The 20,843-nt window shown below is 39.6% G+C and overlaps 1 protein-coding gene across 1 annotated transcript in view; it reads right to left on the bottom strand.

Annotated features, from left to right (window-relative positions):
- The window catches only part of LOC104464502 (signal peptide, CUB and EGF-like domain-containing protein 1), a gene marked incomplete at both ends in the record, with an annotated part of 72,456 nt that overhangs the window by 35,893 nt on the left and 15,720 nt on the right, over window positions 1-20,843 (bottom strand). Inside the window, one exon of the mRNA XM_010077228.1 lies at window positions 12,626-12,760. Coding sequence (XP_010075530.1) covers window positions 12,626-12,760 — 135 coding nt within the window. The remainder of the gene's footprint in view (window positions 1-12,625; window positions 12,761-20,843) is intronic.

The raw sequence follows: 20,843 nt of genomic DNA, 5'->3' as shown, positions 1-20,843 counted from the left end.
TACAGATTAGTGAAATGACTTGCTAAGGTCTCCCAAAGAAAGCAAAAAGTTTATGATGGTCACATGGTTATTCACAACTTACTTTACCTATGCAATGGTGTAACCTAAAGAAATAATCACAATTTGCATCATCTTCTTATTCAGTCTCTATTGTTGGCAGATGTTCACAATCTTGTGATGCTGGTCAAAATCCTACTGAAGCTGCTTGGAGTTTGTGGACTCCTGAATCAGTTTGGTCAGGATTGCACCTCATCTCCAGAGAGAACACTACAGCTGTGACTGGAGTAGTCTTTAGCCTCCACAAATGTCACGGTCTAACAAAGCCATATTATTTCATCCTAGTCTCCATGTATACGCCTAACTGGTATTCCATTTTTTTAAAAAGAGCAAGGAGGTGAAAGGATAGTATGAATGAAGATGAAGATACACTGACAGAGCTGCTGCACACAGAAATCTGCTACCAGTATATCTGGTTTGCAGCCATCCCTGGCTTCAATGATCTAAGAAAAGAAAGGTGAATAAAACCCCTTGGAAGCTATGAGCTGTTTGCAAGAAGTCAACAAGACTTTCAGAAAGTAAATAAGCAGTAAATATTGCTGTGCAAGGGTGAACACGGAAAAATATAATTCTTCTTGATAAGCAGCTCTATTTGATGAAAAGCATCAGCTAAACACTGAATATGGATTTTAATTTGGGTAGTATTTGTTGGTGGTCAAGGTAAGCAGAAAAATATGGCAGTGTTTTTCCTGGTATCAGGTCATATTGGGAAGCAGGGAAATCTTGTTTCTGCCTGTAAATAGACTGTGGAAGTCCAAGGAGAGAATAAATACGGAACAGGAGAATTTGTATGTCATTCAACACAGCCACACTTCTGACCACAATGTTGCTTTTGACATAGCTCAATTTAGTATAGCTCAACACAGAAGTATCTCCATGAAGTGAGTCATAATAAACACTAAGAGAAAATAAGGCCTTTACAGGTGTTTTTAGAGGAAACAAAGAAACAAAACAACCGCAAAAATATTTAACGAAATGACACATAAATAAACTTTGAGTGCTTGGAGATATTTTTACATTCTGGGTTTGGGCACTTGGTAGCTAATAGCAAGCAGTGAATTTGATGGGCACTCAGAAGTGGCACCATTTACACTAGGTCTAGAAAGCCTCAGAGCCAGGTCAAAAAACATATCCACAGTCTGGACAACAGGAAAATTCCTTTAGCCACCTAATGTCCCTCTTGCATGAAACTAACGAGAACAACATAAAAAACACAAAGGGGCTCTCCTGCTCCCACCAAGGCTCTACTTTTAAAGGATCTAACTACAGAGAATTACCACTGAACACCAGTGGTAATTGGCAACTTGGTAACTTTGATTTTATTGTTTTTTTCTGGAATTTTATTCTATTATGGGGCTGTATCATGGAATATTTCAGAGAGCTCCTGACAGCTAATCCTCCAGATTAACTCAGAGTTCATTTGGCTGATAAGTGGTCAGCTTCTCTGAGAGATAGCACAGGAATGACAGCTCACTATCTCTCTCTGTGAATTCCCAGAAGATTGAACAGCACAAGGTATTTTCAACTAATGCCAGCTGAAGACAAATGGTAACTTAGCCAAATGCTAAAAAGTCATGTTGAGATCTACATAGAAAGCCTTTTCAAAATAAATCTCCAGGTAAACATGCTTTTCAGGATTCAAGAGAGAGACACAGATTAGGCTAGGAAAGTATTGTTCATCCTGGTTTAAAACAGCTTATTACAGGCTTTTTTTTTAATGATACATTTTTCAGACTCCAATTAGAGCAGAGTAATTAAATGTCCATTAGGGAAGCACTTAGGCCAAATGATAGCTTTTCCTGGGAAGCTTAGAGGGAGCTCTGAAAGCATTCTGTCTGGAGAGGAGAGGAGCAGAAACCCAGTACTGGAGAAGAGCATGCAGAGACACAATGCTGACCGTAAGGGCAGGGCAGGCCAGTCTCACCTCAAGCACAGCCTGAACGCTGCCCTTCAGTAGGACCCTTTTTTTGTTTTGTTTGGCCTTTTCCTGGAAAGCTCTCCTAACACTGAAATATTTCACCTGTGAAAGGAAACATGTGATTCAGAAACACCACCAGGAATACGCTCCTTAACCCAACAAATCAGGCTTCATGTCTGAGTTGTTTCTTGCACCAAGTGCCCAGTCTCTCCTCTTGATAAGGGGGCTTCATGGACATTCATGCTACAGTGCAATATAACAGCTGCCTATGGAGGCAGACAAAGCTGCCTAACCACCTCTATCATATAATGCCAAGGACAATACCTCCAGACCTAAATGTTTCAGAGTTTTTATGTTTGGGGGTTTTTTTCTATTTTTTTTAAATATAAGATTATTATTATTCCAGGAAAAGTGGCTACTTCAAAGAACAAAATTTGGTTTAGTGGAAAAATACACTTCTTTCAAAAATCATGTTGACAACATTTGGTTGATCTATTCAAGTAGTTGTATTCTGCCTTACTTTTCAGAACCCACCCATTCCCACTGTCAATTTGGGTGCCTTCCCAGTACAAGGGCAGAGTGCAGAGTCACCATGCATCCTGATGTTTCAGCACCTTTCATACCTACTGAGTACAATACACAAAATACAATACCTACAATCCCAAATTTCAGTAAGAAGTCAAGCTGCCTGGCCATCAAAAATTGTTCAATTTACAACAGTGAGCCTATTGAGAACAAACAGAACAAAAAGTGTATGGAGGGAAGGCAGGAGAGGACAGGATTTGTAAAACGCACTGTTATCCACCCGGCTCCCTGTGCTACACTTTGATCTCTACACATGTACATATAATTCATCAATCACTTATGTTAAAGTGCACTAGGGATGAAAGAAGGGAATTAAACACCAGGCCAAAAGAATGGGGCTCAGAGTATCTGCATTCTGTTCCTAGCAGGAGCATATATATAAACATACTCAGCTTTACAAAGCAGATTTGGTGAAATCAACATAGTATCAATTAAACTCCATGCTCAGTCAAACGATTCCTTCACAGCTTTTCTGGAAAGCTCTTGGGATTTCTACAGCCATTACAGTCAAATTATTTAACTTTTCTGCCTCCCATATCTGTAACCTACAGCTTCAGAGGGGGTTTATTGTCCTGAGGTAGTTTTTGTAGACTCCTGCGACATCCTCTAGTGAATTACTGATTAGAAGAGCAAATAACTAGGAGTTCACTTCTGAAGCAGGCAGAACGAGAAATGCACAGCGTAAGAACCATTCACATCCCTGCTTCCTCATCTTGGCATTTGCAGCATTCCAAACAAATGTCAGTTTAAATAACAAATTCTCATTACACTAAATAATGAAATGCCAACATTGATCATGTGAATTCCTGCCAAAAATTAATGTTTGAGTGAGAAGGCTCTTAGTTTTGCCCTGCCTAGTACTTTGCAGTTTGATATGGATTGAAGATAGCAGCTATTATATTATCCCCAGTCCATGTTAACTGTAGGGAGAAAACCTGCCAACTCCGGTAAATCACCAATGTAACACAATGCCTGCAGCACACCGTACTGGATACTATTGGCTTACATTGTGTGTGCAATGATTTAGTCAGTTCTAAGTACAGAGAAGAACTATTAAAGTAGGTGCTCCATATCAAAGAGGGACAAAAGTGCTGTTGCTTTTACTCAGAGGTGAATGCTTTATGTTGGAACAAGAGAAGAAAGATTATTTGCAGTTTCACAGCACTGCTAAGTCAGGCAGAGCCTTTTCAAAGTGCCAATCATACCATGCATCATGCACAAAAAGCAGGTGAACTGATTCACTGCGCAAGCTCAATGCTCTTATCAATAGCGAACAGAGTTCAGAGAGTAACTCCAACATCACATGATGCTTGTTTCCCTGTTATATGTAATGCCTCTGCTTCCACATTTCTTGACTCCTGGGAGAAGTAAAGTAGTTGAACCCTCGCAAGGGTATCATCCTGATCACTTGCACACGATTGCAGGTAGGCTTCGCAATCTCAGCACAGGACCCATTCCACTGACAAAAACATTAGTTTTCAAAGACACTGCTGTAGTTTGACTATACTATGACTATACTGTGGTTTATACAGAAGAGGAATTACCAAAATGAAAAGAAAACTATGAGGGAGAGGATACCAAAAAGAAATGGCATTAGAGAGCCAGGGAATTAAGGAGAGACAAAGAAGCAGCATAGATTTTGCCTCGTGCTAACTGTTTCACACCCTTCTTTTCTTCTTCAGTGTACTCTCCTCCACCTCATTTCCACTTGGCTGGCTAGCTGTCTCTCTCCCTCTTCCTCTTATTTTCTGTTTACCTGGTATAACCTTGTCTCACTCCCTCCCTCCTTTGTGCCCCCTCTTAAAAATATCTCATGGTGCCACTACAATGTTTCTGCCATAGAAGCATTCACAGTGACTATGTGTGTTGTGCTGTCCTCTGCCCTATGTTTGCCTTTTTTTACTTAGGCTGTAAATTTTCCCAGTTTGTACAAGGTCTCGTGCAACCTGGCTCCATTCTTGACTGGTGCTCAAGTACAAAATAATCAGAATACCACCATGAACAGTAACAAATACAACAGTTTTATGACCCAGCTACTTCTAAGATATAAAGCTTAGCAGAGCATGCAAGTATTCTTAGGCTTGAAAATATACAAGGCTATTAAATACAAGCACCTTCCTTCTTATTTCCATTAACTCCTACATTATTTCAGAATAGCTCAGAGCAACCTCAAACATAATTACATGGAATTGAATAATTAATGGAACTCATTAAATGCATAGTACACATACCATATACAGGAGGGTAACAGTACATATGAACAGGTATTTGGCAGTTATTCCTACTGGTTTATAGCCAAAACCACACTGTGGTATCAGCCTTTAGAGAGTTCCTGCTGCTGGATCTCATCTCTGAGATTTGTCGTGAACAGCAGAAAAAAGGAACAGTGTCCGCAACACGGTTTGTGGCTGATTTCTCTGCATAGTGAAAAATATGAGATGTACATGGAGAGACCCACAGAGACTACAGTAGGTATGAATGATGCTGAACGTCTTTACACAGTATTCAGAGCAGGCCTTGAATTCATCATTGTATCCCCGACGGCACGAGAGAGACACATCGTGACAAATCCAATGTATAGCATACTTAAAACAGAGTCCATTTGTTGTATGCATGTGTGAATGCAAGCTTTTTTCCAGTACACTGTGGTTTAATATTCTTCCCAGATCTTTCTCACCTGATGTTTCAGTCAACTGGATGCTAGAGGCCTTTAAAAAACATGTAAGTTCTTTTATTTAGTATAATCCCACTATATCCAGAGCAGACAGTATGAACAGAACATTGGTTCACTTCCAATGCTATTGAATGATTGAGTGTGAAAGCCCCTTTTACATATTTTCTCTCTTTAATTTTTTTTTTAATGTACTGCTTTCGACTGTGTTTTCCCATTCGTGCGTATAGCTTTCCCATCTTGTCAGCACTGCCAGTCAGTCAGTTGCTGAGCTACAGGCTGTTTGCTGCACTTTCCGTCACACAGGTGTGGAGAGATTTTTGATCTGACTTACAAATTCCCTGCTGCCCCTGGCAAGCTGGCTGGCTGTCATGCTGCTGCAGGGTGTTTCAAGCAGCTGCTCTTCCCAAGGCACACTCCTTTGCATCTCCAGCTTCATTATTTCTTACACACTTCTTTTCCCCCTTAAGTTTCATCCTTTCTGTACGAAAAGGCATTGGCAATGGAGCCATGCAGAAACAACTACTGTACCATTAAACTATTTCAGATTCTGGTTCACTGAGAAAGTATCTGCATGTCCTAGTTTATCACTTAGTCAGTCATGTTCAACTGTGCATCTACTTTTACTAGTTTTCAAGCACTATGTGCAAATTACAGGTGACTTCTAGATTACTTACCAGTTGGTGTTTTCTTGTACATATAGGCTTTGATTCTTTTAGTATTATTTTATTTTTTATTTTTAAAATATTTATGTCTGTTCTGATAAGTACACTTAAATCTGGGACCTGTTACAGGACAGCTTCTGCACAACACTCTTAGAATTCAGTCCCAGATTTTAGCAAAATCTGGCAATCTGCTATTGTTCCTGAGCATTGGGAGATTTCTCCTTTGAGTTTTGATGAACTCACCACCACTGCATCCCGCTAACCAGTTCGTTTACTGCTGCATTCAACCTTAGCTGAAGCAAAGCAGCAGAGGGTACTGATTACTCAACAAAATTTGGTTTTCTTTCTGAATCAAACCTAATTCAAAGTCCAAGGAAATTCTGAAGCACAATATTTTTTCCTTCAGAAGGCAAGTGAGCTATAAAACTAAGGTAGAATATATGGAGACTTCCATATATTGTTGAGTATAAGTATGACACGGGTCTGAACTGGTCCCTAGGAACTCAACGAGGGCCTGCAACCAACTCTATTTGGCTGTATTTAACTCTGCAACTTGGGATATACTGAAAGTCTATCTCAATTTCATATCCTGTATCAATTCTTCACATCCTTGTTTCCATCTGGGCTGCGCTGAGTAGGAGGACTGCAGCTGCTCTAATGGAGTGAATCTATCCTGCAGTTCAGGCACAGTCACAAGAGCTTTAGACAATACTGGACTATTTACACCTCAGTTTTCCTACCTATAAAATGAATATTGCAGCCTCAGGTTTCAAATGCATTTAAAATTTTTGTAAGCCAAAAGTGACATGCCTTTGCCTCCAATCCTGTGACATCCTAAGCAGTCACCGTTTAAGCTGACTTTTATTGAAGGCCTTAACGTGAAAAGCTGAGGAGAAAAAAAACCAAAACAACAAAATACTAGTGGCTATTCTGATACTTAAAACCCTGCTTTTGCAGTTTTATTTGGATAGACTTAGATTTATTTGGATAGTACTTAAAGGGCAGCTACAAAGAGGATGGAGGCTCTCTTTTCACAAGGGGTCACATGCAGAAGACAAAGGGAAATGGGTACAAGTTGCACTGGGAGAGGCTTTATCTTGACATAAGAAATACATTTTTTTACAAAGAGAGCAAACATTCACTGGAGCAACCTCCCCAGGGACACGTTAGAGTTTCCGTTGCTGGTGGTCTTCAAGATGCAACTAGACAGGGCACTCAATAACCTCGTCCACGCTCCCTTTCCCACAAAAGGTTGGACCAGATGATCTGTCGAGGTCCCTTCCAACCTGGACTGCTCTATGACTCTATGAGACTACTTACTTTCACTTTAACCAAATATCATTTTTATGATTACATAGTTACTGCTTCCCGTCACAGCTGAACTTAGGTCAGATTTCACTTAAACTAGTTTTATACCAGTATAACTTTACTAGTCCTAATCATGATAAATTACTGATATATGAGAGGAGGAAGATCAGGCCTAACAAAGACTATTTTTTACTTACACCAGGTGTTTTCACCTGTTACATTTTCCCTCCAGACAAATTACAAACTCCTTCCATTCCAGAGGAATGGAGAAAGCAATGTGAGGTGCCCTTCACATAGGCTGCTAGACCAAATAAGAATCTCTGAAACTGAAGTACAGCAAGTTTAATGGGTTATATACAGTTTAAAAGGTTACACACTTCTAACAGGGCACAATGGGATTTAAAATGGTTTATTAAGCTTTTTTTCCTGGCTACATTCTGTATCCCGTATTCTGTGAATGATAATCAATTGAACTATTTATTCAAAATGTATCATGGGAATCTATAAAGAGACAAGTTTCTATTATACTTAGGTCATACTGTGTTGAGTACCAATATTCCTCTACTTTACACATATTCCTCAACTTTACAATCATATCAGGTCTTTTTTGCTCTAGTGAATGGGATGCCTGTACTCGGGGTAGCTATGGCAAAGTATATTCAAGTAATGGAGTAATTTAACCGGTTACATCATCATGAAAGAGCTTTCATAGTTGAGATGAAAAACCTTGTACTTCATAAAGTCTGGAATGGTGCTAGCAACACTTAATTATTTAAAGTCACCTTTCCACATTAATCTAAATATGAATAGATTATTGTGCTTTCTGCAGAAAAAGCACTTCTGTCCTCTAAAGTGCTTTGCAGAAATTCTGAGTCACAATAACCTTCTTGCCCAGAGTCCCACAAGGCATCCACACCAGAGATGGGAATAAAGTCCAGAATCTCAACCTGTTACCTTTCCTGTACTTACTGGGGATCATGCTTCCTCCCAGGGAGTCCTAACACATTGTTGTACTGCTGTAAAATTGCACTGAACTAAGAAAACAGGTAAAGCATAAAAATAAATCATGGAAAGTAGGAATTAAAAAATTGAACAAAGGTGGTTTTCTAACCCTCAGTACAAGAAGTAGTACAAGGTAGTTTGATGTCAGCTGACCAAAGGACTACTACTGCAAAATTAACAAGGGTTTAAACATATAATCAAGTTGAACAAGTTATTATGTATCAGCACAAGCATGGTAAGCCACTTCATAAGTCCATTTAACCCATGACAAATGCAAGACAAGGTGGCTTAGCATGTTTCTCTTTCCTTTGGGACTCAACTGTTACAGTTTCAGTGCAGAATGAGACAAGCTGGGTTTGAGACTCTATTTGTAGCACAGTAATTTACTAAATTGTGGTAGCTCGACTTCATGTCAAATTCCCTAACTCTGCTAAGAATATAAGGCTAATGGGATAAGGGGAAGTGAAAAAGCATTTCCTTGCCAAATGGTATTTTAACAGGCTTGAAAACGATGGTGACAACTGTATAAAAAGCTTTTCCACCATTTCACCAGACCATCATAATTTCCAGATTTCTTAGCCTGGTACTTCTCCACCTCATCTTGTCTCCACTTGCAGCTACCACTTCTAACTGTACCTGCCTTTTTAGTTTACTTGGAACTAGTTACATCAAAACACTGGCAGTGAAAGACCATTAGTATAACTGTGCTTCAAGCAGACATTCAGAGCATGGAATCTAAAATGACAGAAGTCTTCTTAGCTACAGAACTCCTGAAGTATCTGGCTTGTAAGCAAACACCCTTTGTGCTTTAGGAGACTTGCCCTATGGAGGTGGGACAGCAATGGCTTTCTATAATGCTTCAGCTGAGAATTTCAGTTGCCGCGGCAGTTTGTAGCAGGGCTCCTGACCACAATACCTTTTATAGTTGTAATGCAAATGGGACATACCTTACCCTTCATTCTGATCATTCTGAACTTCAGTGGAGATACAGGCATATAGCTAAACTCTGTCTATTTTGATGCTTTTTAGGCCCAGTTCAGATTTTTAACCAACTTTGACACCACCAGGACTTTAAGGATGTGCCCAGAGGCTTTGCTGAATTGCTGATTTTGGCTTATCATCAAATTAAGAGAAAACATCACGTAACCCACTCACCTGACTCAGTCACAGCTGTAGGGTACGATACTAAACTCCACATTTATTAAACACATGCTCCCTCTGGAGCTGGAGATGATACAGTAACAGCTGTTTTATTCTGGTTTCTTTTTAAGTCACGAGGAAACAAACACACATGTGTCCGTGTTATAAATCACAGTGTTCACACCTACTACTGCAATTATGATACACTAAGACAAACAACTGTTAAGTTCTCTGTATCTTTTACAATCCTTCTCCCTCCAATTCTCTCTTTCATGCAAAAATAAATAAGGTAAATTGTACTGGGCATAGTATCCTCCCAAAAGATACTGAGACTGAGCAGGAAAAATCAGTAGGCCTAGAATGAAGTCAGTGAAATAAAGCAAATGAGGGTTTGCCCTGACTTTAATGTTGGCCTGGCCTCCCGTGGGTATAAAATTTATGTTTCTCTGTGGATGATTAATCCTTTTGGTCCACAGGAAATAATAAGAACACTTCTAGATGGCAAGCAAACGTGCCATTTGGGACACAAGGATGGTATTAAAAGCCCCTACCATGAACTCCAGTGTGGCTTTTAACCACAGCTTGTGGGTGGGAGCACAGTGGCACAATGCACCCCCAAACACTGGGACAGTCACAGCACATCTCTGGAACCTGAGAAAATTCACATAGCAGCTGACAGTTTTAAGGAAGGTGTGTCATAACAGAAGACACCTTTCCCTTGGCTGGTTAGTGCAAAAAGGGACATATTCCTTCTTCTGCTCAGCCACTGAGAGAATATCATATGCCCTTTTTCAACTTTGAAACTACCACATCACTTGAACGTGCTGATGAGCTCAAAGCATGTGCTCAGCACCAGTCTTGCTGATGGCTGAGGCAGGTGAGCTGGGCCTGCAGACAGAGCATTGCTTAGGCTTGGTACTGCTCCCTCCATTCCAAACTCATCCCAAATCCAAGTAAATCCTAAGCACCTTGCAATGCTTCTCCCTTTTTCCCAAGGCATTTGAAAAGAGGAGGGAAAAGGTGGTAGCAAACCGCATGAAGAACCTTGTGGCTAATTGTTTTAGGTGAGCTGAGTCCTTGAAGAGACTTTCGGTGATGTCAAGGGCACCGAGATGTGTGATTGCACATGCATTTTTCAGAGCCAGAAAAGTAATCCCACCACAATCAATGGATCTTATTATGCTCAAAGTCAACAAGCTTGCTAAAGAGCTTTGGCAAGTCAGCGCCTTTGTGTTTGGATTGCAATGCTGGCTGTGTGGTGTGCCTTTGTCCACTTCTGCCTTGTTTACCAACAGAGGTATAGACACAATCTAGCCCCAGGCACAATTCTGGCTACATATGTTGGTGCGTATTTTTTTTTGTGGTGGCGCTCACAAGTGAGACACATGGAAGTGAGTAAACACAGATATTGAAAAAGCCATTTACTTTCTCACCATGCGTGTTTGCTATTTGCAGTTCAGTCACCTCTGACAACTGAAAGAAATAATTTCATCTCATTTCCTTCCTCCAGCATACCCACCCGATGTATTTCATCAGGGGATCATGGCACTACAGTGTAATGATTGCTGCTATTGTAAATTGGCACTTTATTTTTAAAAAGCTACAAACCGCTTTTTCATAGAACACTTTGCAATCACTATTGCTAAGTTGCTTTTTTTTTCCATATCTAAAATAAACGTCCATGTCTTATATTTTATTTGTAAACAAGTTAACGCAAATATATTATTCCCATGCATATTTATTATATGCATCCAGCAGCTAACTTTCAAATCCACTCCCCCAATCCTTCCAGCAAACTAGGAATCCTCTTGGTTATAAAAATTTACCCTTCTCCCTCAATAAGTCCGTTCCTCAGAAGCAACTTTTGCCTTTAGAGTTTCATTTTTCATTTTTTTTCATTAATTTCCATCTCAGATAACTAAATTCTCTTTTATTACAGCTGGGAATTTTTATAATGTGCAAACTGAAATAATGATTGTATCACAGTACTCTGCAAGTGGTTTTCATTAAGCCTCCTGCTACTATTCCTTGCTCTGTTGGGTATCTTTGTGTCAGGGTTACTTCACACTGGACAGAAACTTGAACAATTTATGTTGAAAAGAATGACTAAAAACCCCATTAGATAACAACCTTTAAAATGCACTGGTTGATAGAGCTTAATTGTATGTTCTTCTCATAATCAAAATACCTCAATTGCTTAAAACTTAACATAAAAAGTGGATCTGTGAATATATTCTGGAGAATCACATTTCCGAAAATCAAAATGACTACTTGTCTTTCCAATTCTATGTAAGCAGACACACAGTGTCAGAAATACATTTACATTTCTGAGATGCTACACTACAACGTTTTGCTTTCTTGTCAACAGAGTGACTAAATTCATATTCTATGTCCAAGCAGGATTTTCTGGTTAATATTAGTGACTTAAAATAGTTCAGAACCATTTGTGTGGCTTGCTGAAATTTACAGCATGCTTACATTGTTGATCACCAGACTCGTCTTGCTACTTTGTCATTCTGTATTGCCTATTGGTAAATGAGTTTGCTAGCATATATTGCCATTGCTGCCAGGGTCACCAGAAGTCTGAATGAACACATAAAGAGCCCACTTAATTGCAAAGATTTATAGCTATGCTGTTTTCTTTTCTCCCTTTCCACTCAAACTTGTCTTCCATGTCTGACATGTATAGAAAAGAGAGAGCTAGTCAAAATCAGCAGTGGACAAGGATCACAGTTTCGCAGGGATTGCAGTAGGGATGTCTACTGCTAGTGCATAGGCAACAGAGAAGCAGTTTTCTAATCCACCCTCGACAGAGCACTGAACCAAAGAAAAATGGAGTGACAATATATAATTTCAGCCATCATCAGTCTGCAAAAAAACACAACCTGTATAACTTCCAGAATCAACAAGCTGTTCATTTTGATTTCAGACACCATGCTCTCTAAGGTGGAAGACATGTGACAGGAAAATGGATGACAAATTTTTAAGCCTTGGAAACACAGAAGCAGAAAGTTGCCATTTGAAAATCTGCCTCTGCCTGCCCAAAGAGCCTGCTGTTCGAACCAAGTATAATTTCTACGTCAAACTAAAGCCTTTCCCCCTGTCTTATTTATGGCTCTTCTACAAGTTTGGGTAGCAGAGAAATCAATCAATCTCAGCTAACGAGTGAAATGATTTCGGGAACACTGGGGATAAAAAAAAACCCAACCCAAACAGTTTCTGCACTTCTGATTGAACACAGTTATTCTAAAGAGCACAATTTACACACAGAAAACTTACCAATGGAGCGATGAATGCAGGTATGCTGGTTATCACTCAGAAAAAAGCCTTCTTTGCACTGACATTCATAGCTGCCCATAGTATTTACACAAATCTGCTGGCACCCTCCATTGTTATCCTGACACTCATCAACATCTACAAGAAAGAAGGAAAAAGAAACACAAGATAATATACAGATTCAGAATATACATCTAGAAAAGCAAAGAATCCATGAAAAGGCACACTGTAATTTAAGCTAATGAAAACTACCCGAATTCCATCTGAGTTAACCTAAGTTAATCCATCTAATTATTTTTCCTGCATCCTAGGTTTAAAGTTAACATAAAAAAAACAGTGGGGAGGGGAGTCCAGCTAAGTCTCCATGCACTCTGAGCTGCAAATTGATTTCCAATGCACAATGAATGTCAACGTCCTAAAAAGGCTGTGACCCCATCTGCCAAGTGTGGTGTTGCACTGTGTCATTCCCACTCCACTTGGAAAGACATACTTCAGGCCTACAGTAATTTCTAGCAGGGGTAGCAGGCAAACACAAAGGGCATTACTGGGTGAAAAGAGTCTTTATAGAGTTCTGGTCTTGAACAGAACAGCATGTTTCAATTACTGGAGTCATAACCCCCTACTTTGTCAGTTTGTTTAATGTTGTTTAATGAAAGAAGGCTTCTTAAATCTAAATGTTCCATGCCTGTATTGTCATTTTAATAGGCAAATATATAAAACCACAAAGGCAGCATTAGCTACTGGCTGTTTTGAGGGTCCCTGCCTAACCCCCATCATCATCTCCCATCTCTTTGGCATAAAAGTTTTTATGCTGTTGTGTTTAACACAATGTTTCAGCATTGAAAACCACTGCCACTAAGAGATATCTGACCCACATTCAACCTCGCAACTCTCCTGTTTTGCTCATAAAAGGTACATCATATCCATTTTCTGTTTTTTCTTTGGCTAAAAGCAGTTTGTCACCTGAAAAATCCACGTTTTCCATTTTTATGGAGACCCTGCAACCAGTTAGTTATTTCACAGTGTGTGCCAACATGTCAGTGAATGAGTTGGTATGTGTTTTGCTTTCATTTTATTTTTGGAGGGGGGAAGAAACATAACAAAGCTGAATGATCCACAACATTCAAAACCGCAAAAGGGCTGGCACAGCTCCTGCAGAAATTAATTGCTCCAGGACTGGCCACAATACGCTAAGGTAAAACCAAGCTGCTATTGCCAGTACTCTAGCAGGCAAGGCCAGGAAGCTCTGAAATGCTGGAGAAACTCAGCCAATGCCGGCTAGTTCCGGCAGCTTGATCAGCTAAGCCTGCTGTTGCTGTTTGTGCTGGTGTGATGCCTGTGCTTCATGTGACAGAAACTGTAGCTCTTTCTCACAGAGAAAAAAAGCTTTAGGGTAATTACAGCAGTACCCAGGGAAACCAGGCAGTCTCCTCCTGTCTTGAACTACAATGCAAGTGTGTAGACAGTCCTTCTCCTTTTTTTTATTTACCAGGAAATGTTAAGCACTATTGCCTGAAGTTTTCTGTATCAAAATCCTCCCTGCCCTCAGTTCTTACTCTTCCACATTTCAACCATTTCATAGTCCCATCAGAGCAGTTTGAGAGCACAAAGGAAAAGAAGTGAAGGCTTTCCTTGCTTCCTGCAGTATAAGAAGGAAAGATAAATAAGACAACTTCGAGACCCCTCCTCTGTGAGACAGCAGCCCTTGCTGCCCTATTAGTGCCAAATCAAACTTGTTTCTTCAAAACAGCACACTTGAATCTAGGACCTATTCTCTTCTCTGCAAGACTAGCTGAACACTTACTGAAGGAAAAAGTCTCAGCTGGTACATTTACAAACCCCAAAATTTTGCTACAAAGTACGCAGCCTTCCCAGCGTTCTGTTTATAGTATCACAAAGCAACTTGAACAATTGCCTTCCAGCTCTGATGAATAATCTGAAACAAATGCAATGATTTATAAACACTTTTTTTCTGCTCTTGATAGCAAATGCTGGTGATTTACCACTTCTGTAAAGAGACAGCTTAACTTACCACCAAGCCCCAAATCCATATGCTGGAATAAAAATTAATACAATTTAAACTCTTTAAAAAGTTCTAAAATGAGGAATTTCTTCTAATTGTTTTCAATTATGTGCCTCAAAATTATTTTAATATGCATTTATGAAGAGAAGGAGTTGAAGAAAGAGAGCAGTTGGGATCTGGGACTACTATATCTCTATCTCCATACTACATGCCTTCCAATAAATCTTGGCTTGGTGATGTAGGATTAACATTTTTTCTTCTCAGGCCTCAATCCTCCTAGGGTCAGGCTTTTCAGAGCACTTTGTATTACTGCAGTCTTAAAAGGCAGTATTGCTTATTATCCACCATACCAAGCAATCTATTGGACACAGCTGCCCAGAAAATGCTTACTGAATTATTTACTTGGTAAACTTTATTTCAAATAAAGTCACTTTATGATCAGCCTATTACCAAACCAGTTTAGAGAATGGGGTAGAAAAGTCTTCTGAAGTTAGGAGAGAGAACTGCATCGACTCCAGAGCTCAAGCTTTGGTAGACCTGGCAGAATAATCTTTCATGTATCTGATTTTTTTTTAAATGAAACAGCTGCCAACGTGGCTTTTTCTTTCTTTCATTGTTTGTGCAAACCCACGTTCAATGCAGCTCAAGTTACCCAGCTGAATGTGTAAACATCAGTAATGCAGCATATGTGAGACTGCATTTTAGACCAGATTTTCGAGAGATTAAGTTCCACATAAACACCAAAATAAGTAGCCAGGTTTTCAATAAAGCTCTTCTGGCTCTAGTTTTGGAGACTCTACATGTCAAACTGGGCTGCTGACTGTTTTGAAAAACATGGTGGATGCTCAGGACCTTTAATTGTTGCCACTCTGTGTGACAGTTTATGCCTGCTGGAGACCTGCACCCCAGGGCCTAACCTTAGATATAGGAAAAAAGTCACTTACAATGTAAAATCCCTTCACTCAAACATCTATTCTAAGCCCCAACTAAACCCATTTAAAAAACTTTTAAATTTCTTAAGCGCAAATACACAGCTAGCTTTTTTTATTACTCTACTTTTTATAAAGAACAGAAATTTTTTTTAGAGCAAACAGACATGTCTCCTTTGGCAACATTTTTTACAAAACCAGCTACCACTGCTCATCTTATCCAGGACCAGGGTTGTCTCCCTGAGGACAGCAGACCCAAGGCAGCAGGTGAAGGTCTCCTGTCCTTTAAACTGGTGTATGGAAACTCAAATCCATTTCCTAGGCTTCTTATCTGGTAAAAGTTCTTTGATCCAGCTTGGCCTCAACACCTGACAGCATGCTGATTCCTAGAGTACATTATCTACTGCTTACAGGGGAGCTGAGCCTCAAAATCCTGCTGACAATCCCAGGGCAGAAGCTGGAGCAAGGTTTCAGCAAACCTACACAGTCCAAACTCACAAAAGGATGGAAAAAGGTTCTCACCTGGGCTGAGCTCAGATGGTTATCTCACATGGCTGCTCCAACCCTCATCCTCAAAAAGAGGAGGAAAAAAAATCGGAGAAGGTGAATACATGTCCTTAAGTCATTCTCTGTAACACTCATCAAAAAGAAATGTCTCATGATCCCATCTACAAAAGACAAGCCCTGATGGAAGCATCTAGAAATAACTCCGTTTCCACAGCCCTTAACTACTCCTTACCAGCACAAATAAATAGCTAAGATGGCAATCACCACAAGAGCTAGAATTGCTTTTACAGAGTTTAGTGACAAACCTATGTTTCCAGGGAGATGAGGGCCTGGACTTCAGATTGGCCAGTCATCATCAAGGACAAAAAGGTATTCCTTTTTGAAAGGGAAGAGCCAGCTCAGGGAGAGGCTGGGAAAGAAAAAGTATCTTTCAAAAGAGAAGGAGAGATAATGGATGCATATATACATACATACATATATAGATGTATCTATATATCAGAAGCATTACGCAAATTAATGCATACATAAATTTGCATAAGACCTCTAGGTTTTTGGCCCACCGCCTTCACATAATCAAACTTGCATTCTGTATCTTGGTAAGATGAGATCCTCTAGAGAGCGGTAGTGTGGAACAGTATCAAAGGGTAGGAAATATTACAGTTGATAAAGATGAATGTTTTATTTATTAAATAAACAAATGCTTTTGGTCTCTCATTTAATTTATCTGATGAATTTTTCAAACTAGCTCCACTGGTATTTCACCCTGATCTTGCTCAGAGCTTCCTGCAGCACTTGGCCTAAAGAAGCTATTCTGATCAACTGTCCTGTTTGGAAACCATTGAGGGAGAAGCATCTGCTAAGGGTACCTGAAACCAAAACCACAATCAGGAAGATACAAAACTAGAAATGCTACACAGAGTCAATGTCAAGAACAGTATGTCCACTATCGACTTCCTCCCATGATCTTCTCTTCCTCTCTTCCTTCCTTCCTTCTGACATTTTTCTTTCACATCAGCAATATCATAAGCAGTTAAGCCCCTCAGAAATCTGAGTCTCATCTACAAAGTCTCCAAAGCATTTGGGAGCCACAGTACAATTCACTTACTATAGCATTACGATTCTCTGGAGGCTTCTGAAAACAGGACGTTGACTCATGATCCAGTGAACTGATCCCGCTAGCTTTTCCTCTAAGCTACTCTTTGGAACTTTCGGAAGATTTCTCTAAGATGACAATTTTACCAGTGCAGAACACCGTGACAGAGAGATGAACTACTGATAGCGATACTGCAGGCTTTCCTCAAATGTTAGCAACAAAACACCACTGAGGATAACTTGTATTCGTAAGAGAAATTATTAAGAACTGCAAACTCAGAAAATACGAGTGCCTGATTCTGGAATTTAAAAATCATTATATTATGAATATTTCTAGTCAGAAAGCTGGCTCCAAGTCTAATTTAAAAAATCACATTCCTGGATTTACTATGGTCATAGTTATATCACAAAAACATCCAGCCCAACATCCTCTCTTTGACACTGCTCTGTAGTTGATACTCAGGAGAAGACTGCAGAGACAGGACAAAATCATCGCTAGCATGCTCTCTCAGCTTTCAGCAATCACCTACCTATTAACCTTCCTAAATCACTTGCTAGACCATTGCCCTGCTGGATCCTTCCTGCATGAATTTGTTTGATATTTTCTCATCCCAACATTCCTGCTGGATCCTTCCTGCATGAATTTGTTATTTTCTCATCCCAACATGATGAGGTAATTACTTCTGCAATTTAATTATGAGTTACATAAAAAAGACATCCTTTTGTTTATTTTAAGCATGCTGCTTCATAGTCCAAATGAATGCCCCCTAATCACAATTGTCGTGAGAACAGTAAATATTCATTCCCTACTTGCCTCTTCTGCATCGTTCTTGATCTTACACATCTCCTTCAGCCTTCAGATGTCTACCTCATCTATTTTGAGCCCTGAAGCACAGCAATAAACAAATTTGATAATTACAGAGACAATCTGAATGACTTCAGTGTATCACGTTTAAAACAAAAAGTGCTAATTTCTAGAAGTTAACGTTCATGAGAGCAACATTTGGCCCATATTCTTTTCGCTTCTCTAGTCCATTCCCTCCAAGTACCGAGATACTCTATTGGAGTGGGTGTTTTGGAAGATCTGATTTCAAGAGAGCTGTGGAAGCCCAAAGAGTAAATCTAGCATGCAGGAGTAAAGGAGGTGGTATCAGATTAGAGGTTGTAGGCAGGTGCTCCTGCTGGAACGGTCATACAAGTAGCGACATGCTGTCAAGGTAGAGAGGGTGATACATTGCACCAGCTGAGGGGGCCATGGAAACAGGAATCATTGCTAGTTGAAATAACTACTAAACCATCTTTCTTAGAGCAACTTTATATGAGAATACGAAGGGAAATATTAGAGGAAAGAGATGCCACTACCTACTATTTACACAGCATTCATACATCCAGGGGATCTGAAATCAGACTTCATCAAGAATTTAAAAGCAGGGCCCAAATTTTCTACTATTTGCACAGAAGGCTAGAATTCTGCTTTTTGTCCCCTTCTTTCAGAAACTGAAAAATGTCATGAAGAAAAAAGCATATCACATTCTTGAATCCAGTACTTAATTCATTACCACAGTTGCAGAAATCTTCACTAGAGCCCCTGCTGAGAAAAGATCCACTCACAAAAAAACAGATCCTATGGCACTGAATGTTTGCCAGAGTAGACATTAAAAAAAAAACCAAAAAAGTGTGAAAAATTACCTTTCCTTGAAAAATAAAGCACATTTTACAGAAGAGACACACGAAGTACTAATCACAAGGATGCTCTTAGGTGATGAATACTAAAATCATTCTAAAATGATCAATGAATTGATCCCTAGAACCACTCTTTTCTTACATACAAGGATACAACACCTAAAATGATGCCCATGATCTGTCCTGGAGAATCCCACCTCTTAATGGGCTACAATCCCCTATCACCTCAACACCCACTGACTAGGCTTCTTGTATGCCTGCACAGTTAGATGTGCGCAACTTGAAAGGGAATGTTTAAAATCTCTTTTCTGTAGCTATTTTGTGACACACAGTGGAATTCCTTAAGTTTCACACTGCACAAACACAGCGTAAATGCAGCTGCAACAGACTTTTTTGCATAGGAAATATTCACTTAACACAAGAGCTTAACTCTGCTGCATGTGATGCCTGCCCATTTGCTGAGCTGAAGTAAACAGCCCCACGGACGTTGTGCAAATGTTGCATTGAGTTCAAGTCTCTTGACGTCAGCTGTTTATGCCTTTCTTAAACAACTGGGCACCACTGTCTGTCGTTTTAAGACACCAAACCCCTTTTCGCAGCTTTTAGCATTTCCAAAATAAACATCCAAGCCCCTTAATGTGACATCTTAGTTGTAGCTTTAGACAGACACATACACATGGTCGCCTCCTGACAACAGTACCTAAACACAACAAAGTCCCCAATCAATTATTTTTTTATATCCATTATTCTGATACAGAGCTTTAAACAATTCTGTATTAATTTGATCCTGCTTCTTTTCTTGTACAGTGCCACTGTCTAGGGAATGCCAGCAGCCTTCAGCTTGGCATGAGGCTCTTACCGTGAAGCTTGAACAGCCCTGGCCCCATTAGCAGTAAGCTTGCTGTTCCCACTTATGTCTAGCTGCATGTAGGACATCCCAAGTTGCAATGCTGGATTTAACAATCCTCCATAAACTCGAAGGAGGGAAGTCAATTACAGATGCAAACAAGCAGCAGTCCTAATCAACTGAAGGAAAAATCTGGGACAAGTTAAATAAATTATCCAGTCTATTAGCATAATATCCCTTTGTCTTACCCCTGGGCTTTCTCTGGAGCATCATTAACTGCTGCAGGCTGAACTGAAGCAGTATTCTATATCCTAGTAGCAGATAAATACTGCTTATACCTGCTTCCTTTTACGTCTACTTATAGACCCTGCCAGGACCACAAAAATCTTGTTTGGGTCAATTCAAAACTGCTTTTCGTTGTTTGATATTTTCTTACAAAAATGAAAAATATTTTGCTGTGGGTAAAACAAAGCATATAACTTAACATGAAAATTGAAACAATATTTTCATTTCATGTTGGTAACATTTTCCAGGTCTGTACAACATGAAGCATTTTGTTTCCGAGCTCCGGCAATAAAAGCCAAGGAAATGACTAGACTAATTATTTTCCTTGTGATCTATCAGTAACATAGTTAGAGGAGTCTCTAGATTCAGACAAGGGATTTTAAACTAAGCACTGCAGCATCCAATAGGCTATGAAGTCATTCTCACTCTCTCTATTGATAATACTTGAAGTCCACGAAAAGTGGAAGAAATGTGAGAGTCTGAAGCACAACCTTCAACACCCTGGAAAGTGAAATATCTCAGGAGTTGAGAAGTACTGTCTTAGTCAGGCACATATCTGTGTGCATTAAACTTTTGAGGAACATAAAAATTATGAAAATATTTTGGAAATGCTGAAATTGTTCCTGCAGGTCACATTGAAACAATTACATTTTCCTGAAAGTATGTCCATTGGTGAAAAGTGTTTTGTAAATGCAACCTCAGTTTCTGAATACTTTCAGTAGGTAGATTTTCAGTGAATTAATGTTTCATTTGGCACAAAATGTTTGGGCAAATGAGCATTTACGCCACCGGGCAAGCTAGTTTAGCACTTCCACTGTACTAAACATGAGTAATACAAAAATCAGTATTTAGAAC

Source organism: Pterocles gutturalis, unplaced genomic scaffold (genome assembly GCF_000699245.1).
Source record: "Pterocles gutturalis isolate BGI_N339 unplaced genomic scaffold, ASM69924v1 scaffold28943, whole genome shotgun sequence".
NCBI lineage: Eukaryota > Metazoa > Chordata > Aves > Pterocliformes > Pteroclidae > Pterocles > Pterocles gutturalis.
The sequence above is the reverse complement of the archived record's forward strand: the minus strand, read 5'-3'. Positions and strand labels throughout refer to the sequence as shown.